Source organism: Paraphaeosphaeria sporulosa, assembly GCF_001642045.1.
Source record: "Paraphaeosphaeria sporulosa strain AP3s5-JAC2a unplaced genomic scaffold CC84scaffold_9, whole genome shotgun sequence".
NCBI lineage: Eukaryota > Fungi > Ascomycota > Dothideomycetes > Pleosporales > Didymosphaeriaceae > Paraphaeosphaeria > Paraphaeosphaeria sporulosa.
In genome coordinates this window covers 404,562-428,076 of record NW_017253368.1, presented here as the reverse complement: position 1 = coordinate 428,076, position 23,515 = coordinate 404,562, and the positions used below count along the sequence as shown (strand labels likewise).

The 23,515-nt window shown below is 54.0% G+C and overlaps 8 protein-coding genes across 8 annotated transcripts; 6 read left to right on the top strand and 2 right to left on the bottom strand.

The window, feature by feature from the left end:
- Positions 1 to 1,127: 1,127 nt before the first annotated feature.
- Positions 1,128 to 2,615, top strand: CC84DRAFT_1208151 (uncharacterized protein). The gene is made up of 3 exons (XM_018182148.1): positions 1,128 to 1,611; positions 1,661 to 1,757; positions 1,817 to 2,615. Exons 1-3 carry the CDS (start codon positions 1,437 to 1,439, stop codon positions 2,142 to 2,144), a joined length of 600 nt encoding a protein of 199 aa, XP_018032377.1. The 5' UTR covers positions 1,128 to 1,436; the 3' UTR covers positions 2,145 to 2,615.
- A 145-nt stretch (positions 2,616 to 2,760) lies between these two features.
- Positions 2,761 to 4,182, bottom strand: CC84DRAFT_1189364 (Di-copper centre-containing protein; the record flags this gene model as incomplete). The annotated part of the gene is made up of 5 exons (XM_018181046.1): positions 2,761 to 3,295; positions 3,355 to 3,635; positions 3,683 to 3,736; positions 3,789 to 3,897; positions 3,944 to 4,182. 5 exons carry the CDS (start codon positions 4,180 to 4,182, stop codon positions 2,761 to 2,763), a joined length of 1,218 nt encoding a protein of 405 aa, XP_018032376.1.
- Positions 4,183 to 6,404: 2,222 nt separating this feature from the next.
- CC84DRAFT_1046309 (uncharacterized protein) lies at positions 6,405 to 7,298 on the top strand (the record flags this gene model as incomplete). Its single annotated transcript, XM_018173418.1, has 3 exons — positions 6,405 to 6,494; positions 6,547 to 6,946; positions 6,997 to 7,298. Coding segments are annotated over 3 exons (792 nt in total), but the record flags the coding sequence as incomplete, so codon positions are not given.
- A 5,081-nt stretch (positions 7,299 to 12,379) lies between these two features.
- Positions 12,380 to 13,672, top strand: CC84DRAFT_1048706 (uncharacterized protein; the record flags this gene model as incomplete). The annotated part of the gene is made up of 2 exons (XM_018173442.1): positions 12,380 to 13,463; positions 13,596 to 13,672. Coding segments are annotated over 2 exons (1,161 nt in total), but the record flags the coding sequence as incomplete, so codon positions are not given.
- An 819-nt stretch (positions 13,673 to 14,491) lies between these two features.
- On the top strand, positions 14,492 to 15,191 carry CC84DRAFT_1189362 (RNA-binding domain-containing protein; the record flags this gene model as incomplete). Its single annotated transcript, XM_018181045.1, has 2 exons — positions 14,492 to 14,792; positions 14,872 to 15,191. 2 exons carry the CDS (start codon positions 14,492 to 14,494, stop codon positions 15,189 to 15,191), a joined length of 621 nt encoding a protein of 206 aa, XP_018032373.1.
- Positions 15,192 to 15,855: 664 nt separating this feature from the next.
- On the bottom strand, positions 15,856 to 16,578 carry CC84DRAFT_1262037 (uncharacterized protein; the record flags this gene model as incomplete). The annotated part of the gene is made up of 3 exons (XM_018185121.1): positions 15,856 to 16,106; positions 16,162 to 16,481; positions 16,532 to 16,578. 3 exons carry the CDS (start codon positions 16,576 to 16,578, stop codon positions 15,988 to 15,990), a joined length of 486 nt encoding a protein of 161 aa, XP_018032372.1. The 3' UTR covers positions 15,856 to 15,987.
- Positions 16,579 to 17,797: 1,219 nt separating this feature from the next.
- CC84DRAFT_1189361 (uncharacterized protein) lies at positions 17,798 to 18,565 on the top strand (the record flags this gene model as incomplete). Its single annotated transcript, XM_018181044.1, has 3 exons — positions 17,798 to 17,969; positions 18,026 to 18,193; positions 18,240 to 18,565. The coding sequence occupies 3 exons, from the start codon at positions 17,798 to 17,800 to the stop codon at positions 18,563 to 18,565; spliced, it is 666 nt and encodes a 221-aa protein (XP_018032371.1).
- A 678-nt stretch (positions 18,566 to 19,243) lies between these two features.
- On the top strand, positions 19,244 to 23,277 carry CC84DRAFT_977883 (3-hydroxy-3-methylglutaryl-coenzyme A reductase). Its single transcript, XM_018188036.1, has 5 exons — positions 19,244 to 19,412; positions 19,477 to 19,947; positions 19,998 to 20,366; positions 20,425 to 22,847; positions 22,895 to 23,277. Exons 2-5 carry the CDS (start codon positions 19,618 to 19,620, stop codon positions 23,265 to 23,267), a joined length of 3,495 nt encoding a protein of 1,164 aa, XP_018032370.1. The 5' UTR covers positions 19,244 to 19,412; positions 19,477 to 19,617; the 3' UTR covers positions 23,268 to 23,277.
- Positions 23,278 to 23,515: the final 238 nt, after the last annotated feature.

The following is a 23,515-nucleotide window of genomic DNA, read 5'->3' as shown; positions in this document are numbered from 1 at the left end:
ATGGACCTGCTCATGGCCGCGCAGATGTATAACAGCCGCTTCAGTACCCTTACAGACCTGCCGGAGGAGCTCCTTCTACGTATATTGGACTGGCTGTGCGACAATGTCTCCAGATAGTCTCGAAGACCCTCCTTCGGCTCCTCCACCCTCAATCGACCTGCTGGAAACATTCACGGTATTCTAAATCTCTGGTTCCTACCAGAGGTAACCCACTTCATCTCCAAGATCCACTTGTGCTGTCATATCGGATTTCGTTTACTGCAGACGAGAGATGTTTGATAGCATCATTAACACTGCTTCCTTCGAATCTGTGGCTGTTGTGGGAACATCGCTATCACATGAGCCATCGTCATAGAAGAGGAAAGGATGGCAAGAAGCTAGACTTTAGGCCTTATTAGCGGTACCAGCATCCCCTCTCAGTATCTTGTGGTCAGCCAGCAGAACAACATCGTGATCTGCCACACGATGGCCCTGACGGACCCTGCGGCCAAGATCATCCCCACTGACGAATGGCTCCATGCGATGGACGCTCGAACGTAGCCTCACCCGCAAGCATACCATCCAGGGCCCGTTTCAAGGACGTGGGCTATGTCAACTACTATTTTAAAGCTAACGATCATCAGTCCGGCTCCATCTGGCCCCGTGCCAACGTCATAACAACAAGACCGCAAGGTACTAGGCTTCTTATGGTATGTAGAAGCCAGTTTCAATCGCGAGTGGAAATTCAATCCATGGACTGCGAAGTCAATCGAGTCACCATACTTCGCGGTTACCGGTGACGGCACATAACACTAAGCCATGGTCAAGGAGATGTGTATAATTTACAATAGCGGTATAGTGCCCGACGTTCTGGGGCAGTCCGCACATGTGCTAGGCAGCAGCACGGTATGGGTTAGTGCCCGACGCGTTCTAAGGGATGGGTATTATTATTATTACGCTGAAGACCTAGCCGCTAGTGTGAAAAGAACATCTTTTGGCCCCCATCCCAACGAAGATGCGATCTATATTTGACAGGCAACAGTTCCCATACGAGCCACGTGACGATGCAACCAAGCTAGCTGCGCGCATACGAGCCCCGCGTCGCCCAATTCCATGCATCATGTAAGATGAAGATATTGCGCATAGTTACCGAATCTGCGATTTCTCCAAAGTTGATATAGATTGCAGGCAACTGTCAGGCAACTACGCTCCAAAAAGTGTACTCTGGTCTAACTCGGCTCTAGAATGTAAGCTGCCAAGTTCGTAGAGCAGACGTCGAGCCCTTCCGACGAGGCTTGGGAATATCGTTGCATCGACTTTGCGATATGCTGCAATTTTACACACATATAAAGTGGACCCTTTCCCACGGCATTGAGTAGACACAGACACGACCGCACAATTGGCAGTTCACAGCCCCTTCTCTCAACTACCACGCCCCATCTACGCCAGCTCCCACAATGTTCAACATCCTCTCCATAACAAACATAGCTCTGCTTGCGCTCGTCCCTGCTGTGACAGCCAGCCCTCTGCAGTCTACCACTCTCCAACCCCGTCAAGCCACTCTGCCTCCCACCTGCAGCGACTTCTACAGCCCCGACTCCGGCCACGTCTGCATCATCCGTCCGACAAACTGCACGCACCCCTTCCCCACCATGACCACGCTTCCCTAACAAAACCTCAGGCGTCGCAAACTACACCGTTACCCCCGGCGAAAACTGCGGCACCGTTGTCTCCCGCTTCGCAAACTTCACCGCCACAGACCTCTACGCTTGGAACCCGTAAGCCGTGGTCCCATTCCCTTTCCTCCCCTCCGCTCCCACTAACGCCTTCCCCAAAGTGAAATCCGCCAAGACTGCACCGGCCTCCGCGCGTACGTTCCCGTCTGCATCGGCGTCCCCGGATACACCTTCAACGGCCCCTACGTTGGCGGCAACAGGCTGACCGCGGGCCGCACGCCGGTGCCGATCCAGCCGGGCATCGTGGACAACTGCGGCGCGTTCCAGTACACGGATAGCAAGGGCCAGAAGCCGTTTGCGGAGCTGCTGAGCACCAACCACATCACGCAGCAGCAGTGGAACGCGTGGAACTGGCCGAAGAGCAATGTAGATGACAATCTGGCGGTTTTCGCAGGCTACTGGAGTTGCATTGCGCTGAAGCAGCAGTGAGAGATTCTGTGTGCGGTGGGTGGGGGCTCGGCGGAAGGGTGGTCGCGCGGATGAGCAGTAAGAGGGACGGAGACGGATGACATGATGGGCTGTTGATGTGTAGAGAAAAGCGCATTTGTGCATTAGCGAGATGCTCTTCATAATCCAAGGTGTGTACTAGGAATTTCCACAAGTGGGTGACTGCGCATAGTGATGATGGCGAATGAGAAGAAACTCTCGCCCGGGATACTTGCGTAGATGTGGAGTCTTCTGGCTGAAGACAGAGGGCCATGTTGGTTGGAGAAATGATGGTGCTTTGGGGTAGGGAAAGTGATGCAGTACGGCATGGGTACATGTGGGTTTGCAAAGACAGTGCCTCGAGGCCGGAGGTAGCACATGCGCTGTGGTAGAAGGGATAATATACCATTGGTAGTAAGCTTGATTAGGCTTGAACATTACGCATGCCGCGTTACCGCGCAAAACTACATACACATGTGATCGGGCACGTCTTGCACGCAGTTGCGGGCAGCCTCCGTTCCCGTCTACTATAAAGTCACTTCCGAGCAGCTACCAGCTTCGTATGCAAAGTCGGCCACCTCGTTCAAGATGGAATTTCCACACCCTACAGTCCCACTCCTCATGCATACACGTAACAAAACGGCCCCGCAAGCGTACTACTCGCCTCCCCAATCGTCACCACCGGGACCCCCACGCTCCCCAAGTCGATCTGATCTTCCAGTGTCGCATTCCTTGACGGCGGCATGTTGTTCAGCGTAATCGTATTCCCCACAGCGTACAGCCTCTTCTCGATGTCCTGATTCTGCCATACCCAGTACACACGATCAATCATCGCGTGGTGAAAATAGAAGAACGGATCGCCGGGCGATGCGAAGAGGTCACCTCCGGGGTCGCCGCCGACCGTAAAGTGGCCCGCGGTGTGCACGCCGAGAAAGCCGGAGGGGAAGTCGCCTTGCATACGGGTCGAGAAGGAAGCGATGTCGGTGAAATTGGTGATGAGGGTGGAGACCTGGTCGTCGGTGGACCAGGTGGAGGCCGCAAGGCGGGAGATGTCGCGGCGTAGACAGCGCGGGTTGTGGTCTAGGCCGGAGGGGGAGGGGTTGGGGGTTACGTCTCCGAGAGCGGGAGCAACGGGGCCGAGGTTGACCGTGAAGCTGCATGTGTCAGTTCTTGAGGATGTTACTCTGGGGACAGGTGGGGGGAAGATACATACTTCTTGAATGGGCCAGACTGTACACAGCCTCCGCCATTTCCTGGTGCGAGACTGATTTGGCAAAGATTGTTGGATGGAATGCATGTGGCATTGCGCCCGGGCAGAGGCGCGCCGTCCCCAGACATGCTTGTGTCGCTGCCGTCTAGAACGGGGGACTTGGTAGGGTCGTCAGACCATTTCGGCCAGTTGTAGTACGGCTGGTAACCCTGGTAGCCGCACTCGTTCCTCAGCGCCTGCTCGTATGCCCAGGTGAAGTAGCGGTGCCATGTAAGAAAGTTTCCCTGTTTGAGTTAGGACAAGTGCTGTTTGCAGTTTGAGTTCGTCCTACAGTTCCGTGGATTGATAGGGTCTGGTTGATGTGTGTCGCTACGAAGTCATCATACTGGTAATGGTCAGCCGAGATATATTTCATCGTCGGACCTGGAAGGACTCACTCTAGTTTTCGCGCCAGGTGCTACAGATGATGGTGTTTTTGAGGGCTTAGTGGTTAGACATTGAACAGCAGCGATGTATTCCTTTCTTTCCTTGGGGCTGAAAGTCGACCTGGGACTTGTCAGTCTTAACTCAACATGACTAGCATTTCCTTTACCATTCTCGTCGGACTACTACATTATGCTCGGTACAAGTTGCGCTCGCGTTGCCATTTGCCCGGAGGTATTTTGCGAGGTTTCGCGCACCCTGAGCGGCTAATGTGTCAGTCTTAGCGCTGCTAGAACTGCCAACTACGAGGGGTCCTCCAGGAGAATGGCTGCCTGGTGGTGGTGGTGGAGGCGATGCGCCGCCAACGGCGCTCAGCACCGCAACTGTAATGAATGTTGAGATCTTCATCGTGTGGCACAATGTCAGCTTCTGGGCGAAAGTTTATTAGAAAGCTCTGTCAAGATTTGTGGAAGAGCTGTTTCCTGGATCTACGATGAAACAAGTGGCAGTGGCGGAGAGGTAACAGGCGCGGGTACGGCGCTGCGAGTCGTCCTGGTAACTCAGGGCAAACCCTGTGATTAAGGTACGAGTAGTCGGCCCTAAACCTGTACTAATGTTTGACAGCACCTTGTGCCGTTTAAATCCAAATTTGGCTCCTCGTGGATTGCCTCGGGGTGGAGCCCTATTTGGTCGCGCCACATTTTACGAACAGCGTACTATTCAGTGCTTGCATGACGCCGTCAGCATAGGTTCATTGATCAACCGGGGCCAAAGGCAAACCTATGAGAGAGCTTCGCGGCGTCGGTGGGTCTAACGGCGTGTGTGCTAACTTGACGGCTCGGATCGGCAAGGCGTCGCTCGCTTCCCGTTGCGGTGAACACAGAAATTTCTGGATGAAGAGTAGAGCATATGCAAGAGTCCATCCTGCACACCGATCGTAACCATTGCGCTTCGCAGCTCAGGATAGGTGCTTATCTCAAGCTCTGTGTACCTGGAACCGAGATTCTAGATTTTGGTTTCCTCCGAGGCGATAGAGCCAATGGGACAAGTAGATCAAGGCTAAATTGGTGCCCGAACACGTGTAGGCTTGCATCCCAGGTATAATGCGATTGCTACTAAGCTGGTAAACACCTTCGAGTGGCGTCTTGATGGGAACTCCGTTTTGCGCGAGCAAATGCATAAGTTGCCAGAATCATGATCACGCGAAGATCTTCAATACAATCCGCCTGTGCGATTCACAGCCCTATAGAGATAGGCGTCTCAAATCGAGGCGAAACGCAAGAGTGTCGACCCACTGCAATCTTGCGATGCGGCTACACGGTGCGTCTGGCAATGGCAGTGAGGCTTGCCAGATGCAACGCGTCGTGCAACAGTCCGAACAGACATTTCCATGAACCGGGCTAGAGGACCTGCTATTTCCAAGGGATCCTGGACCCGAGATCGGTGTTAATTGGATCGAGAACAGATAAGTTCCGTTATTGCGGGACATGATCGCCTGAGGGTGGAAACAGGAGCAGGCAAGGTTGTGTCCAAGATTGCAGTCGGCAGTTGAAGACGTGCCTACGTGGCGCTATCCTCCACGTGCAGAAAATACCGGTTGGGCCAAGTTTGAGAGATCCGGTGGCCAATATCTCTGAGCATACCGTGTCGGACTGTCATTCTGGTTCTAGATTTGTCAAGAGAAAAAGATGACTGGGTGGTGTTTTGATGACAGGATGGGTGGCCGTAGTTACACGATGGATCCGCTCGGCTACAGTACCGGTAGTGGCTCCTACCCGCCCAGCCCGCCTCCGCCTTCGAGTTGACGCCAAAGGTATCCACCTCGGCACGAACATCCTCTGCACTGACTGGGCTTTTCCTGCGCTTGAATCGAAGTTGCGCCATCATAGGAGTTACTGAATTTGTGAACACATACATTCAGTTCATCGTTACTGGTCCTGATAGACGGCATTTCACATAACGACGTCCCATCCACGGGTGATCAAGCTACGGCTTGCTACAAGCAAACTAGTCGCATGCAGTCCAGCCAGATGCGAGCTCCCGTGTTCGGTTTCTAGAAATTCATGCAATGGGTGGAGCAGCCTCACCATGGTGGCGCTAATGTCACGACTACAGCTCACAGAACAGGATGCCCCGGACACAGTCCCACTTTGATCTCTCTTTGAACGTATTACCTCCGAATAAGATAGCGGTACGCCTCAGTATGTTCCAAGTCTCGACAGGATGCCTGGACAGGCTGGGAAAGCTACCTCGGGACAAATGCTGTCGAGTTTGAGCTAGTCATCTCGTCCCATATGAGCGTCCGCAGACAGAATCACTTGTACTTGTACGGCAAATCCAGCCCTATTCGCACATCTGATATAGGCAGCCAGGTCGCTTGCCTCATTCCGAACATCATCCATCGCTCGCTGCATATGATTCCAGGGTCCGGTGAGTACAGCAGGCACTGATACTATACGGTCCACTGGAGTGGTCGAAAACACCCCAAGATGCCCGTTGCGTGGGCAACAGGAGTAGAGAAAGCATTAAAGCGGCAAACCTCCAGTGCTTTGCCTACTCTTTCTCCAGAGTACACTACTTTCTCCAACGCTCAAAGAATTCTCTCAACGACCGGCACGTTCTTCGCCACAGCTCTCCTCATTGTAATACTGCGTTGTTACGTCCGGATCACCATGCTAAGGGTGTTTGGAAAGGATGACTACGTTATGGTGGTGTCTACAGTGAGTTGCAAGCAACTTTAAAGGGCATCATGCATGTACTTACCCCTACCAGATGTTCGCAGCTGCTACATTTGTCTGCTTCATCATCGAGACTCACAACGGCCTGGGCAATCATCTTATGGTGCTTCTAATGGACGCGAATATGTACAAGAGTTTCGCCAAAACGTTGTATGTCCATTCGCTCATGGTCATGGTCGGCATCTCGTGCGTCAAGATCTCAATAGCTTTTTCGCTTTTGCGACTCTCCGCAACAAAAAGACAGACACGTTTTCTACAGTGCGCCATCATCTTTATCATCTCAATTACACTCGTGTGTGCGGGTACACTCATTTTTCAATGTTTTCCCGTAGAAGCTGCTTGGGATTCAAGTCTTCGCCCGGCACCATTAGGAACTGGGAGTGCCCATTGCTTCAATAACACCACCTTTCGAAATCTCGGGCTTATGAACAGTCGTCAGTATACATTTATCCACCCTCATACACAAGTAAGCTCATACCAGCAGTTTTCAACATCATCACCGACGTTCTTTTCGCCACCTTGCCAATTCCTCTGATATGGAAACTGCAAATTAACATGCGCACGAAGATATCGCTAGTCGTCGTTCTCTCCCTCGGATGGTTCGCCTGTGCAGCAGCCATTGTAAAAGCGGCGCAGCAGTATACAGTACTCGACGATCCCGATTGGACGGTGCACGATTCGTTCAATGTCTGGAATTACATTGAGCTCACAGTTGGAATCATCGCTGCGTCCTTGCCTGCATTGAAACCACTCTTCCACTGGGCACTCAATACTGTGAGTGCACTCTCTTCGAGCGGGCGAACGCAAGGCGCAACAAGACCTTCTCCGTACGGATTGGGTTACCACAACATGGGGAGTCAGGACGACAAAGGGATCCAAATGCACACCATCCGTAGCACAGGGCAGGCAAGAGACGATTACAGGCGGCCCTACAGCGTGAAGGTCTCAACACAACGGTCACAGATTTCTGGAAAAGCAGATAAGGATGCATGGGATGTGGTCAATGCAAAAGACAGCACCGATAGCATAAAGACGATAAAGATGGGCCCGAAGGATATTATGATGACCACAGAAGTCCATGTTAGCTAGGAATTGGATATTTTCCGGTAGCGGCATCTCTTGTCGTACCGTATCAACTACCAAACTCAACCTCCACACCGCCTTCGGTCTACAGACCGGTTGGAAAAACCTAGCAGCTTGAATTTGTCCAAGCATTAGGTACACGCTTCTCCTTGTACCATGTACTCCTCAAAGCCTTGATCTGTTTTCTGAGGTCGCTATTAGCGGTTGTCGTAGCTTTCCTTTGGCACCTGCGGGTTGCTTCATTGGCGTCATTGTCCACTCTTTCTCGAGGCTGTCAATGAAGAGTGTCATCGTATAGTCTGTCCCCTGCTTGGCTGTTCCAAAAGCAGCGTCCGTTTAGTCGTCCCAATGTTATCAGATTCTGTGTTTGCCATGGGTTCATGCCGCCGTTTGTTGGTGCTGTCGGAAGTGTCTTGTCAATCTCGTCACGAGCAATACCAATGTGCTTTTTTGGCTCGATGAAATAGCCTTCGATCTGGCTGTTTTTCATGTATTTAAAGGCACTGATAAGGTACTTGGCTCGCATCACCTGTGCAGCCGCGTCCGTGGGTTTAGGGGCTGGGCTGTTCTTTCGCCGTAGATTCGAGGGGTTTCTTACTTGCGCACATCTGCAGGGCGTTACTTTGATCATGTAGCTCACGGGCTTTGCTGGCCTACCTTTTGCTTTGCTAGTGCGTTGACATCCTTCTGCAGCCATACGAACTCATTCTGGAAGTCCTTTCCTGGATATTGATGCGTAACGTGTTCCAGACCTTTCGCGGCTATGATAAACGCAAGCGTATCCCACGTCCCTTTCCAGTACTTGCAAAAGTCGACCTTGCTCTTTGTACCCGGTTTTGGATGAGGCAGCGTTACCCTCAGGTTGGTTCTAAGATTGTCGAAGACTTTGGGTACCTATCCCATAGATCTAATTAGTCAACTTGTCCCACGCACAAAGCAAAAATAGGCCTGTTCTTCGGTGTTGGATGCTATGGAATCTCAATGGGCAGTCATGGAACACTTCAGCGGAGATCTGCGTCATACGTACGTGAACAAACGGGGACCCCAGTGATCAGTGTATCATAACTTGATAGGAAAAGTCTCCCCAACACGAACATGTATATACATAGTCTCACTCCACACGCACTGAACCGCTATGGCCAGGATGTTCTACTCTCTACATTGATGGGGGCAGTCTCTCTCCACTTTTTTTTGTTTACTTACCTTTCCACTCCTATCTTCATTGACGCATCCATATCAACTTAGCTCTTTACACACCTTAGTTGTGATAACAAATTTCCGTACTCGCTTGTTGCATTGACACTCTCCAGCTTCATTGTAGCCCAGGAAGGATATCCCGATTGAACGTCCATATCATATACGGCCATGCTAAATGTAAGGCAGAATAACCGCAAAAGTGTCAGACGAAATCAACAACTCATTCAACCCATATTCCCCATCGAGGAAAACTTACTTCATACCGTACCAAGTGACTAGGAATAATTACACTCATTGTGACCTGTGTACTTGAAACCGATAATCACCTATCCTAAGACTGTTCAGTATCAGTTCCACTGGCTCGGAAAAAAGATGCAATGTTTGTTATAGCCGGTCATCGTCCTTATGCATGTACACCCTTTTTCCCCGAGGTCTATGCTTTCCAAAAGCCGCCAGCTCCCGTTCTCGCGTTCCAGATGATAGTAGCATATGCAATGCACAGCGTCACTTCAACCATGTTCATCACGCTCTGGGCCAGGATAAAGCCTTCCTGTTGATCATAGCCTTATTCGCCGTGAATGTGGTCAAATGAGGCCCAGGTGTTGACGATGTCGAAGTAGCGAGAGTGCATGCTGTATGCGTGTATCGTAAGGTAGATAGTGTCCCAGAGTGTCAAGGGGGAGACGCAGAGGCACCAGAGCAAGATTGGCAAGCGTGGGGTATGTGAATAGAGCATGGTAGAGCTGAACTAGAAGCTGGTGATGAAGGACTTCAAGTAGGGCTTACCCAGAGTGACGCAGGCCTGTGTAAGTGAGAAGGTCGAGTAAGAATGTAGCAGTTGATGATAGAGACAGGATCCATAAGGAGTGAGCGGTAAGATGTGTCACTGAGATTGCCTGGGCTTATTTATCCGATGACTGTACCATGCGACCTCACCATTGATAATGCTATCCAATGCCTCGAGAAATCGCGATAAAATCAGCCTTTCGGAACATCGAAAGAGTGGTTAGCGTACCGAGAGACTACGTAAAGGAGTGTTCAAGCGAGTGGGAAGCTCTGTTCGAAGGTCCGATGGTCTCATTATAGAACGTTCCACTGAAGCGTAAGTTATATCGCGAAAGCTTTTGCGCTTTGCTCCATTCAGGCGTACCGTTTGGGCGAATAGCAAAGACCAGACATGAAAGCAACATCGGAGTCTCTCGAACTCGGCCGATAGATAGCCAATTGCATCGTATGCCACGCTAAAAGACCCATCGTGAGTGGCGCTGCTCTGAGGAAACACCGCCTTTGAAAGTCAAGACTTATTCGATCATGAATCTGTATGATTCCACGCCATTCCCGCGAGGGATGTGCAGTTCCCGATACGCTTTGAGTCTATCTATAATATATACCCCCTGACCCGATGCATACGTGAGCTTCGAGATTCAAATCATAAGAGCCAGAGATGCCAATGGGTTTCTTCATCGACAGGCTGGGAGATGCTCCGAGCTAGTCCCGTGGTGGCGGTTTTAGGAATCTTGATGAGAGTGGCAGCCATTGGAGAGAAGAAGACCTTGAGGAAAGTACAGCACACGTACCCCAGCAGATGCCCAGCGTCACGCCTGAATTCGTCGTCTGGAACACGGCGAGAGAACTAGAAGTATTGAGGCGCTACTAAGATTATAGAACCCGGAATTATAGGTCGCCTAGGGAAAGGCGTCCCGAAGCACGGCCGTGACGTTGGCGTGAGAATGCTGAGAATGAGTCGCTGGAACACATTTCTTGACGAAGTCACAACTGTTAATGTGAACTTGGAAGTCTAGCCAAGAGACCTCTGAGCACTGGCCTTCCGGTACGTGTCAAAACGGAAGTCGAAACAAGGTGGAGTCACTGTCGCGAACGCCACCCCACTGATCGTTTGGCAAACAAAATCCGCCAGCACTCATTGCTCTTGGCTCTAGCCCTTCGAGAAAAATCGTTGTATTGGACGAACATTGTCGAGAGCACAGCGTGGCCTTAGTCTTCACTCCACCGCCAGTAGAGTGACTTTGACCGACATTGCTGGGGCCAAGACTTGAAAGGCAGATGCGCCCGAAGAGAGTATCCACACTGGAATTATTGGGTTGCGCGTCGCCCTGTCTCTTGCGCCGGACCGTGATTGAAATGGCTGGGCCCGACAAGATGTGTGCGGTGCGAGGGATACCCTAGGCGTCCGCAAAACAGTGGGGATGAACGAAGGCGGAGAGGTTTTTGTACGCAGGCCGAGCGCTTATGGTCGAGAATTCTCATGCGAGTCTGCAGAAGCGGAAGACGTTGTACAGTCAAGACCTTCCCGATGCGCTTATTTCCAATCGTGGTGATGGGCTGGGCGAGGCTGGAGGCGGCCTTCGCCAATGGATGCCCGCTCGCGCTTGGACCTGAAACATCACGGCGAAAGCGGGGCTTCCCTCCACTTCATCTCTACTACGCGACCTTCGAAGCGCTCTTTCGGCGCGTCGTCGCCTGTCGTCGCGTTGTGCAAGACGAGCTCCCGAACGTCGTCGCGCCCGACGTTCTTCTCGCCGTTTTGTGCGCGCGGTGGCGCGTACCACATTCACCATTCACTCCACCCGATCTTTTGGCGTGCCGAACTATCGCAGACCCCAGGCTTGACGGGAGGTCAGTGTCGCATGTTCGCCAGAGCCTGGTCGGCACCTACATCGCGCAATCTAACGACCCACGGCGCCCGCAATCCTGCCTGAGAAGGCAACCTAAGGCCCGATGTGATGCTCGAGATTCATATTCCGCGTTTGAGGCGTGATTCACGCGCTGGAATACTTGGCTCCATGACTGCCTGAGCCTCACCAGTGCTCCTTTCAATAAAAATTCTACGCGCGACGCAGGTACACGGCATAGACGCCCCGAGGCCGGGTCGATTTGCGGGCGGCTACATGGTAGGTCCCGCTTACCCACTTTTCCCTGTTGAAACACAGATCCAACACCACATACTCAGGCACCGAAAAAGCTTGGGATGTGGACAGCGCGTGGTGGCGTCTCTCAGTTTCGGCCGCTCTGGTGCGCTGCTCGCGATTGGCTGCTGTGATCTCTCCCGCTTCTGGCTCTGCGATTTCGTCTCACCACCCATTCACCCGCCTGATATAAGGGTTGCACCCCGTTGGGAGTGGTAGCACGCTCACGTTCACGTTCACGCCCTCGTCGTTGCGCATCGCCTCTTTCCTCTGTTTTCGCCATTCAGTCTTTTCGCGCCTTCCATTCTTCGCCACAGGTGGCTTAGTCTTCAAGTCATCAAACGTCTTCGCCGCGCAGACTTCACTTTCTATTGTTCTTATTGGCCGTATTGTGAACAATGCCTTTGTCGCATACCAAGGTGAAGGGCTAAAAACTCTTCATTCCACATTATACCTGAACAAGCCAGTCTACTGTGCCTCTCTACACGCCTATATGACCCTTCCTACCGCGTCAACTTCCTCGGCCTTCTTCAACCACGAAATCATCGAATACGAACTCGAGCCTACATTATTCCAGAACCAGCATACGATCTTGGCTGGCCATATCGTCAACTTAATAACCGCATATTACCTCCACGAACTATGCGCTACATTTCGATCGCCGCTGCCGCGGTATTAGCGTGTGCGCCCCATATTGCAGCGCACTCGTGGGTCCAGCAACTAGTAAAGGTCAAGAACAACGGATCGTATGTCGGAGACTGGGGCTACCCACGGGGCTTCTGTGCCAAGGGCGATACATGTGATCCCGGCATAGTGAACAACTTTCTGATCCCTGCAAATGATGCAAACAGATTATTCATCACCGAGAACGATAATCTTTGCAAGGACAGCCAAAAAAATCCGGTACAATTGGACCCTGCAAAGTACCCTCGCCTCAAGGCAGCTCCAGGCATGCACATCGCATTACGTTACGCGGAGAACGGGCATGTCTCTCTCAATGGCACCCCGAAAGAAGACACGAACAAGTTCAAGCCTGATGCGGGAGGCACCATTTTCATTTACGGCACCACTGACCCCAAGGAGGACGAAAAACTTGTCAATGTCTTGCGGTGGACGAAAGAGGGCAACGGTGGCGACGGCCGAGGTGTTCTCCTAGCAACAAATAACTTCGACGATGGCCGATGCTATGAAGCCAACGGCTCTCCCATTGCAATGCAGCGCGCAGCAGCGAATCCCTCCTATGCGAAAGGGCAAACAGGCCAGGGTACCGGGGAATTTGGCCTTCCATGTGAATCGAATGTGTTGTTGCCTAAGAACCTGACTGCCGGCAAGCCCTACACTCTCTACTGGGTTTGGCAGTGGAATACACCTCCAGGAAAGGACCAATTCCGGCTGGAAGGCAAAGACGAATACTACACCACGTGCATGGATATAGATATCGCTGATATTTTCGCAACTGAAGCCATCGGGTCTGCAAAGTACTTCTCTCCACAGCAAGACGACGCGTCAGCTGCTGTGAAGAGCTTTGCCGACCGCACTGCCCAGTACACAGACCCAATCAAAGGTGAGATCGGAACAGTGTTCAAGCAGGACCCGACGGCAACGGGTGCGCCTTCAGCTTCTGGGCCGGCACCTACCGCGCCGACTCCAGTCCCGACAGATGTTCCCTCGATGACCACTCGCCCCGGTAACTCGCAGCCTAGCCCAGGACCATCCGGTGGCCTGAATGGCAATGGAGGCAACAGTAACGGTAACGAAGGCAATGGAAGTGTCGTCACCGTTACCGACATTGTCTATATCACCGTCACGGCGCCCAACAACGCCGCTTCCACTCTGTCGACTGTTGCGGCACCTACCTCTGAGAACGTACCGGCAGCCTCCCCAGTGCAATCGACTGGCAAGGCGCCAGCTCCGACAGGCATTCCAGCGATGACTCAACGCCCAGGCACCGCGCAGCCAACGGCGCGTGCGGTCCCTCTGCGAGGCCCGGTTCCATTCCGAGGTCGATTCTACAGGGTGTAGACACCGTCTCAGCGCTGCCTGCAGAGCGTTGACATACGTTACGATTTTCATTTTGATACCCAGCACCAGCATTTGTTTTACTTTTCCAGCATCGACGTGGCATTTCTCACTCTAACAGCATTTGCATTCTCAAGGGCCGGTCGTTGGGACATTTCTTGGGAAGAGGAGTGCACAAAATTGGTGGATTATGAGACATGTATATATCATTTTTACGGCATAGGTGGCTTTTCTTTGGGATGGAAATACCCCTGCATACATACGGAGTTCTTTGGGATCGTTTTGGGACTGCATTGGTTTTTGGAAGTCATTCCGCAGCGCGGACTTTTGCATCCTTGTTGCTTGCGTTGAAACTACACGTACTTGTTGACAAGTATACGCTATTGCTACCTTTGAATTGAATTATAGCATGAATGTATGGCCCCCGGGGTGCATGTCATCAAGTGGGATCACTGTGAAGAATTGGCAGCATCCACCCCAATATGGCCTCAAATCTGGCTCATTCCAGCTATCTGACATGTTATCCCTCAATTAACCCTCAGGTTTATAACGCTTGCATGATATTCCAACACATCAGAGGCGAGGAACTCACTCGAACCTTCTTGGCAGCTGACTAACGAAGCCCGTAGCGTTGTTGGCGCTAGCCCGAACCTCAGCAACACCAAAAGATCCATCGCGAACTCAGTAGCTCTCCACGCGCCACCGCATCTCACGCCCAGCACACCTCCCCCGTCTTGCGCGCAAACTGTTACCATGGCCAACTACCTCGCCTCCATTTTCGGCACCGAGCAGGACAAGGTCAACTGCAGTTTCTACTACAAGATCGGCGCGTGCCGCCACGGCGACCGCTGCTCGCGCAAGCACGTCAAGCCGTCGTACAGCCAGACCATCCTGCTGCCGAACCTCTACCAGAACCCGCAGTACGACCCCAAGAACAAGATGAACCCCCAGCAGATGCAGATGCACTTTGATGCGTTTTACGAGGACATCTGGTGCGAGCTGTGCCAGTACGGGCTCGTGGAGGAGGTCGTCGTGTGCGACAACAACAACGATCGTGAGTCTCCCCTTCCTTCCCTTCACTTTGCGAGAAGCGTACATGCATGCATGGTGCTAACCACACATGTGCACCGCAGACCTCATCGGCAACGTCTACGTGCGCTTCAAGTACGAAGAAGACGCGCAAAAGGCCTGCGACGCGCTCAACTCCCGCTGGTATGCGGGCCGCCCCATCTACTGCGAGCTGTCGCCCGTCACCGACTTCCGCGAGGCCTGCTGCCGCCTCAACAGCGGCGAGGGCTGCGTCCGCGGCGGCTTCTGCAACTTCATCCATCGCAAGGAGCCGAGCCCCGAGCTCGACAGGGATCTGGATATGAGCACGCGCAAGTGGCTCAAGGAGCGTGGCAGGGATGAGAGGAGCATGAGCAGGAGTCCCACGCCGCCGATCAAGCGGTAGGTGGCGCGGGACGGAGAAGGCGAAAGATTGATGGATTGAGATGGACAGGCTGTTACGATATGGGCGCATGCTGAGGGTAGAAACTTGTGGCGTGCGGCAGCGGACACGGCGGAGCGCTGAATGGGCCCAACGCACCCCAGACAGAGAGTGCCGCGCAGTTGAGGGAGGCGCAGAAAAGCTACAAAGGCGTTAGGGAGTTTGATACCTCGTGGGTCCTGGTAGCGAGGCGCCATCTGGTGCGATTGTACAGTACACTACATGCCCTGTTCAGTCTGCTGACTGGTCTTAGGTAGATAAGCCATGGCAGTTTTGGACGATACCCAAATTGCACACTGTTTCACGCGTCTATACGAGAGCCTTGTGAGGACCTCATTTCGTCATTTGTTTGTCCATTTTGATTACTATGAGAATCGCGACCGCCTGTGCGGCGTATGTGGTATCATCCGTAGAGTGTACAAGAAAAAGTCGGGTCTTGCCGACGATGTAACCCGCCTCTTGGGCGGATGCTAAAGAGGGACTTTGCCCTAGGCTCTGGGCCAGAATGCGACCAGAAAAGAAATCAGTAACACCGCCGTATGAACTCGTGCGCTCGTGTATATGCGCCTGAAAACCATCATCTGGTAACGCCAAAGTGGACGCGTGTCCTGCACTCAATGCATGTGCACGGGATTCCTGGGCCAGCAACCAGATTGCTAGTCGGTGCGCCTCTTCCATTTTTCCCCAGACCACGTTCCTGCATGACATGCAGCCGACCTTCGCTCGTCTGATCCTCATATCTTGATGATACCTTTCGACCTTAACACCAAGACTGCCGCGACGGCGCCTCCGACCAGCAGAAGTAGGCATATCCAGAAGGTCCAGCAAACCCACGCGCGATGCCGCCGCTTCCGGCGCTGGCCTTCGAGCCACGAATCTCTGTTAGTAGGGTCAGCGGTCACAGAAGTCCAAAACTTGAACCGGCTCTGCGGACGCCCCGAAAACGCGAGCGTCAGCTGCGAGCCATTGCCGTGACGCGCAAAAGGGGTACTCTTAGTGCTCTGGGGGGTATATGCTTTCTTGAGGGGCTTGATATGTGAGGTTGAACTGGGCGACGAGGGCTCATGTGTGGTGGTCGGTGAGTGGGGTGACAAAACAGCAGGGGAGAGTGGTCGCGGGTGCGAGCGAAGCAAGTGGGCTTCCGAGGTGGGTCGTATTATTGTTGGCGAAGGCATGTCCGCGAGGGATATCACGTACGAATGCTTCAACTCGGCATGCTGGGCCATCTCTTGCTTTGCGGCGTCATCTTGGTGACTGGGGCTTGCGTCAGTGGGGTGAGAGGGACCGGGAGACGGGGAACGAACACTGCGATGCTGAAGCGTTTCCAGAAGGTCGGGTCTTGGACCGCCATTGTGCTGATGGCGCTGCTGCAAGTGCGAGCGCTGGGCCGTGGGAGGGCCGTGGAATAAAGGTGGGAGCCGTGGTAATCGCAGAGGTTGAACTTGATGTCGGCTCGAATTGCAGGAGGGAAGGCGCCAAATGCGGAGTCGGACGGTGAGACCGGGGTGGTGGTACCAATAGACTATGTCACCTGCAGCGTACAGATCCAGTGCGGCGTTTCGGTGAGGGTGAAGGGACGTTGAATCGGAATGCGGGCGGTTGTGGGCAATGTGACACGTGCAGGCAGGCACGACTGCGTGTATTCGTCTTGTGATCGCTGAACGCTGTGCAATGTACGAAGTGAAGCAGGCGTGTCAAGGTTTCGAAACGCTGAAGAAGGTGGAGCCAACGGACGCAGCTCTTCAAGGCGCGTTTCGCATAAAACAGCAAGATCAAGGAGTGTGGGGAAAGAACGACCAGCCTCAAAATGAGGAAAGCGCTACCGGAATATTTGACAGCAACAGCAAGCAGCCATGGCAATTGATGGGGAGTCGCGCCTTCTTGTTCAGGCTTCACTTCCGCATGGGCCACGGCACTCGTGGATTCAGTTGCGGCACCATATGAGGCGAGCCGTTACATGTCACGAGGAGCCAGGTCGCTGGGAGTGCTTTCAGTTCGCCCAGGCGGAGGAATCGTCCCATGGCCAGGGCCATCTTGCACATCATCGCTTGATGAGCGAATGGCAGCCCGGAGACGCGCAACGGCCGTTCAGAAAGCGTGCTAGATCCCGGCGTGCAGATGAGCGCGGTCTAATTCGCCGAGATTGCGGGATGCTCGAAACAAGGCACGATGCTTCCGCGGGCACACAGCCGTGAGCGCAGCCGGGATCTGGGAGGATTGTTTGTTGACGGCTGTGCGAAGGCCCGCCGTCACGTCGTGGGCGGCCAGAACACGATGTGACGAGATGTGACAGAGTGGAGTATAGGCTGGAGCTGCTGGAAGGGGCGGTCTGCAGCGCCAGCAAGCCCGCTGAGACGTGCCTAGCGCTATCAGAGGTGATCCTGAACGACGACTTTGTCTTCGCCCTATGCTGTTTTGCCATATGCCAAATTGCAAGCCAGCAGCAGCCAGACCACGCTGTGCGCCAAGTGACCAAACCTCATCTTAATCATTTCCACGTTGTGATCCGGACGCTAGCCACCCCTGCCCTGCCTCGCGCTCGTATCAGGGCCACTCTATCCTGCACAACAATGCCGCACGAGGAACCACTGCCGTTCTGGCTTGTCAACGTACCGCGCGATCAATGGCCCGCGGAATGCCCCGACTTTCTCAAGGAGCTCGGAGACAAGGACCGTCGCATCATTGGGACGCCTGACTCCGAGTACAAGAAGCTGACCTGGGACGAGGTCAAGCACTTGATCGGTACGCCTTGGAAATTGGGGTTCGTCGAGTGGAGCGGTTAATCTGACTCCTGGCAGGTATCGACCGGGTGGATCTTTTCCACCGTGTGCCTTCTGAGCTCAGGCGGTATCGGCAGTTCACGCACCGATTAGTGAAAGAGTATGGAAGCATTATGAATTTCATCGTCAACGAGCGGCTGCAGTGGAAGAGCATGAGCCCACGAGGGCGGGCGTTCGAGTGCGACGGTACGCTGAGCAACACGCGTCTGTGGCTAATGCTGACATCACGGAGAGGACATCAAGATCCTGTACAATGACTGGCCATACGGTATCGACGACAAGATCGTGCACCTGGTCATCTGGACCAAGTTCGAGCTCGAAGACGACCCGGAGACGGGCTTGTCGACGCCCGAGTCTCACCGCGAGATCGACGCATATGTGCAAAAGACGTTCGGAAGCAGGCTCAAGCCTGCGAATTTTGCGTGGTTCAAGAACTGGAAGAGCCTAAAGAGTGTGCACGCCGTCGAGCACTTCCACGTCATGCTGTATGACCCGGACCCGGTGTTCATGAAAGAAATCACGAACAACGACGTGCCAATGACCGCGAAGTTTCCATGAGTTTGGTAATCATCGGGTTTAGATAGCGCGCGCATTATAGACAAGGCTGGGATAAACGACTACAGGCATTAGACAGCACAAGCGTGGCATGCAGCCGGCGCAGGTTGCTGGGCGCGTCTAATTTCAACATTTTCTTGGTCGATCAACATGACCTCACGCGTGGCAACAAGGGAGCATCGTCGACGCACTCCTGAAAATCGTAGCGGGAGCCGCATTTGTCGGTTGGGTATGTAGCTTTGCCATGACGGACGGATGTGCCCATAAGGAGCACACACTGACGAGCAGCAAAAGCGGGCCCAGCTCGAAAGGGGAATTACCGAGCGTGCGGGGACCAAAGTTCTCTGGCATGTGGCGCGGGCTGTGGCGCATGAAATTCGACAGAGTTCGTCACGAGTGGGGGGGGCGGGTGTCATTGCGTTCGAGTAGTCCAGCGTGCAGCAAAGGGCAGCCCAGCCGCGTGCAGAGCGCACAATAGCAGGCGTCGCGCGCCCGGCTGCTTTGTTGTCGCATCGCATCCTGCGTGGACTTGATGGGAGTTGGTTGTACTGGCGGAGCAGCACAAAGCGGTGAGAGCCTGCTTTCGCGACGCGATACCTAGCCTCGAAAAGTTCAGCGCACGCCCCACGCCCACCGCGGCAGGACCAGGGGCTTCGGCCCGCACAGAGGCAGTGCTCTTGTCCCTCTCCTCTCAATTCCTCAAGGACCGCGTGCTTCTGCTCTTCCCCGCTGCAGCGAAGCCTCACCGGCGTGCACGCAGCCTTCAACAGCCCCCGGCGCCGCAACTCCAAGTCCGTGCCTCAACTGCCCGGACTTCGCCAGATTCGATCGCAGTCCGTGCCCCAGGAAGGTGGGTAGCTATACCAGATGCAATAACATGGAGAAAGTCGAAGCCTGACTGACACGCTCAGCAGGACGCTGCCTCACGACCCCTTCGCAACCACCTCAGGCTCCAAAGGGCGCAGCCACGCTTCCGCGTCATCCCATGCTCAAAACCCTCTGAGCGCCGCACCACCGCCCACCGAAGCACCTGCAGCTCCTGCAGCACCGGCACCATGTTTGGCTTCCTCGCGAACCGCTTCCAGAACCCGCGCGCGGGCGAGCAGACCCGCCCGGGCTGGTTCGACCGCCACTGCACGCCCGTTCTGCTCTCCATCGCAAAGAAGGCATGCACGCACCCCGTGCACACCATTGTCACAATCGCCTTTCTGGCCAGTTACTCGTATTTGGGTGTACTCGACAAGGGCTTCCTCGAGCAGAATGATGCGACCCCGGGACAAGTCGATTTCTCCACCATGCTGACCGGCAGCAAGAGACTGAGGGTCGGCCAGGAAACGGCATGGAAGTGGGAAACAGAAGAACACGGGCCTGACAGCGTGGAAAAGGTACGTGGAGGACTTACTTGGTAGACGTTGGCCCTGACAGGAAGCCACAGACGCAGGAAATTGCCCTCGTCACCCTCGTCTTCCCCGATTCGAGCGCCATCAACTCGGCGCCATCGCAGATCGCACTCCCCGCCAATGTCTCCGCGACACTGCTCCCGAGCTCCTTCAACTCCTTCTCTACAATCTCCCACGATACGTCTTTGGCATATGCGATGCCCTATGCTGAGGCCGCCGACTTCCTACTGGCCATGCAGGAGATCTCCGCGCCGAAAGACGCATCCGAATCGCACGGCTCCCAGGCTGAAGGCACACTCGAGGAGAAGAAGTGGATCATGAAGGCTGCCAAGAGCGGAACTGCCTCAGGCGGCATCCGCAACTGGGCTCACGACTCTTGGACTTCGTTTGTGGACCTTCTCAAGGTGCGTTGCCCTCTGCACAGAATAGAATACTGGGGCCCAATTTGCTCACAATGTACAGAATGCGGATACCGGTGATATCGTCATCATGGCCATGGGTTATCTGGCCATGCATCTAACCTTCGTTTCGCTCTTCCTCGCCATGCGCCGTCTGGGATCCAACTTCTGGCTCGCGACCGCTGTTCTTCTCCAGTCAGCATTCGCCTTCTTGTTCGGCCTCGCCGTAACCACCTACTTTGGCATTCCCATCAACATGGTCCTTCTTTCCGAAGGTCTCCCGTTCCTGGTTGTCATAATTGGATTCGAGAAACCCATCGTTCTGACCAAAGCTGTCTTGTCTGCCTCGTTGGATGCGCGAAGGAATGCCGAGGAGCACCGTGGCGAACCGCTTACCATTCAGTCGGCCGTGCAGAAGGCCATCAAGAAGACTGGATTTGACATCGTGCGCGATTACTTTTTCGAAATCTTGGTCCTTGTCGCTGGAGCCCTGTCTGGTATCCAGGGAGGATTGCGCCAGTTCTGCTTCCTCGCTGCTTGGATCTTGTTCTTCGATGCCATCATGCTTTTGACATTTTTCACCGCTATCCTGACCATCAAGCTGGAGATCAACCGGATCAAGAGGCATGTCGCCCTTCGTCGCGCTCTAGAAGACGATGGTATCGACCGCAGGGTCGCTGAGAATGTGGCTCTCAACAACGACTGGCCCAGCGCTAGCGACGTGCAGTCCCGTTCTTCGACTACCACTATCCTTGGCAAGAAGATCACCGTCCCGAAGTTCAAGATTGTCATGGTTGCTGGATTCTTCCTGGTCAACATCCTCAATGTTGCCACACTGAGATTTGGTCTGTCCCACAGATCTGCCCACATGTCCGGTGTCGGCGCTACAGCCCCCCTCGACCCTTTCAAGGTCGCTGGAAGTGGCCTGGATACTATTCTCGAGCAAGCGAAGAAGGCCGCAACCTCCACGATTGTCACCGTTCTCACGCCGATTAAGTATGAGTTGGAGTACCCATCGATCCACTATGCTGAGCCCAACCTCACCGATGACGAGATGACTTTTGGTAACAACATCAGCACCCATTTCGTTGATGGCGTCTTGAAGAGCATGGAGGATCCATTCCTCAGCAAGTGGATCATCGTGGCCCTCTTCCTGAGCGTTGTGATGAACGGCTACCTCTTCAACGCTGCTCGATGGACGATCAAGGAACCCCACAAGCCGCTTGAACCCCCTACTGCAGCCGAAATTCAGGATGGTACTCCGCCGACGCCTGCACCTGGTATTCCGCACCTGCATATGCCAACCCCACCGATCACTCCGGGCCCCGAGCAACAGGCAAACCGCGGAGTACTCCAGCCTTTGACCCCACAGCCCGGTCCGGTCCAGCCTCAGCTACTTCAGGCCGAGACCGCCAAGGTCCCCACGGCAGAGGAACAGAGACAGCCCAACAGGCCTTTCGAGTTTTTGGAACAAGCTCTAAAAGAGAAGCGCGTGACCAGTCTCACTGACGAGGAGCTCATCGAACTTGCTGTCAAGGGCAAGCTTCCTGGTTATGCCCTAGAGAAGACCCTTGGCGACAAGACTCGTGCCGTGAAGGTTCGACGTGGCCTTGTATCCCGAACACATGCAACCCGCGAGACTTCCACCTTGCTTGAGCGATCTCTACTTCCGTACAAGGACTACAACTACGACTTGGTGCATGGTGCCTGCTGCGAGAACGTCATCGGTTACCTTCCTCTGCCCCTTGGTGTGGCTGGACCCATTATGGTCGATGGCCAGAATTACTTCCTTCCTATGGCCACTACCGAAGGTGTCCTAGTGGCGTCTACTTCGCGTGGCTCCAAAGCGATTAATGCCGGTGGCGGTGCTACTACCGTTGTTACTCAGGACGGCATGACCCGTGGACCTTGCATCGGCTTTGAGAATCTCACCCGCGCCGGTGCTGCTAAGCTTTGGCTCGATTCGGAGGAGGGTCAGAGGACAATGAAGAACGCGTTCAATTCGACCTCCCGATTTGCTAGGTTACAATCGATGAAGACTGCTATCGCGGGGACGAACCTGTACGTGCGTTTCAAGACGACTACCGGTGACGCCATGGGCATGAACATGATCTCCAAGGGTGTGGAACACGCTCTTACCGTTATGGCGAACGACTGCGGCTTTGACGACATGCGTGTTATCACTGTGTCTGGTAACTACTGCACGGACAAGAAGGCAGCTGCGATCAACTGGATTGATGGTCGTGGCAAGGGTGTCGTCGCCGAAGCAGTCATTCCTGGCCATATCGTCAAGTCTGTGCTCAAATGCGAGGTTGAAGACCTTGTGCAGATGAACATCTCGAAAAACTACATTGGTTCTGCCATGGCCGGTGCGCTGGGTGGTTTCAATGCCCACGCTGCCAACATCGTTGCTGCCATCTATCTGGCTACCGGACAAGATCCCGCGCAAGTTGTCGAATCCTCCAACTGCATAACAATCATGAACAAGTAAGTCACGAAAGCTGTATACAAGAACATGTACTAACTGTGCGTAGCGTCAATGGTAACCTCCAAATCTCCGTCTCTATGCCCTCGATCGAAGTTGGTACCATCGGAGGCGGCACGATCCTCGAGCCGCAATCCGCCATGCTCGATCTGCTGGGTGTCCGCGGAGCTCACCCAACCTCTCCCGGAGATAATGCACGACAATTAGCTCGCGTCATCGCCGCTGGTGTGCTCGCCGGTGAACTTTCTCTCAACGCTGCTTTGTGCGCTGGTCACCTCGTCAAGGCGCATATGGCACACAACAGAAGCAACGTCGCCAGCCGCGCTGCTACGCCTGCGCCATCCACTCCCGCCAACGGCAACATGACGCCAGTCACAAGCGCATTGACGGCGAGCTCGAGCGGGCCCCTACCCAAGCGGTAGGCTTTAGCCTGAACAGCATCTACATATACCCTAATTCTTCGGTTTCTTTGGGAGCTCGTTTTGGTGCCATAGTAAGGCATTTCCGGGCCTGGTGTTTGTGGGCGCATCTGCGACATGGGCATCTTTTGTCTTGGGAGAAGCGTAGGAAGCAGTATATACATTGTGGGAAGCTACGAGGTTGTCTAGGTGTCATGCCAGTGCGTTGAGACATTGAAGATGGCGCACATATTGCACAGCCATGCACGCTG

Coding starts and splice junctions, on each gene's coding strand:
- CC84DRAFT_1208151 (XM_018182148.1), top strand. CDS start 1,437: ATGTTCAACATCCTCTCCATAACAAACATAGCTCTGCTTGCGCTCGTC. Junction 1,612..1,660: donor CATCATCCGTCCGACAAACT/GCACGCACCCCT, acceptor ACAAAACCTCAG/GCGTCGCAAACTACACCGTT. Junction 1,758..1,816: donor GACCTCTACGCTTGGAACCC/GTAAGCCGTGGT, acceptor CCTTCCCCAAAG/TGAAATCCGCCAAGACTGCA.
- CC84DRAFT_977883 (XM_018188036.1), top strand. CDS start 19,618: ATGTTTGGCTTCCTCGCGAACCGCTTCCAGAACCCGCGCGCGGGCGAG. Junction 19,948..19,997: donor GGCCTGACAGCGTGGAAAAG/GTACGTGGAGGA, acceptor AGGAAGCCACAG/ACGCAGGAAATTGCCCTCGT. Junction 20,367..20,424: donor CGTTTGTGGACCTTCTCAAG/GTGCGTTGCCCT, acceptor CACAATGTACAG/AATGCGGATACCGGTGATAT.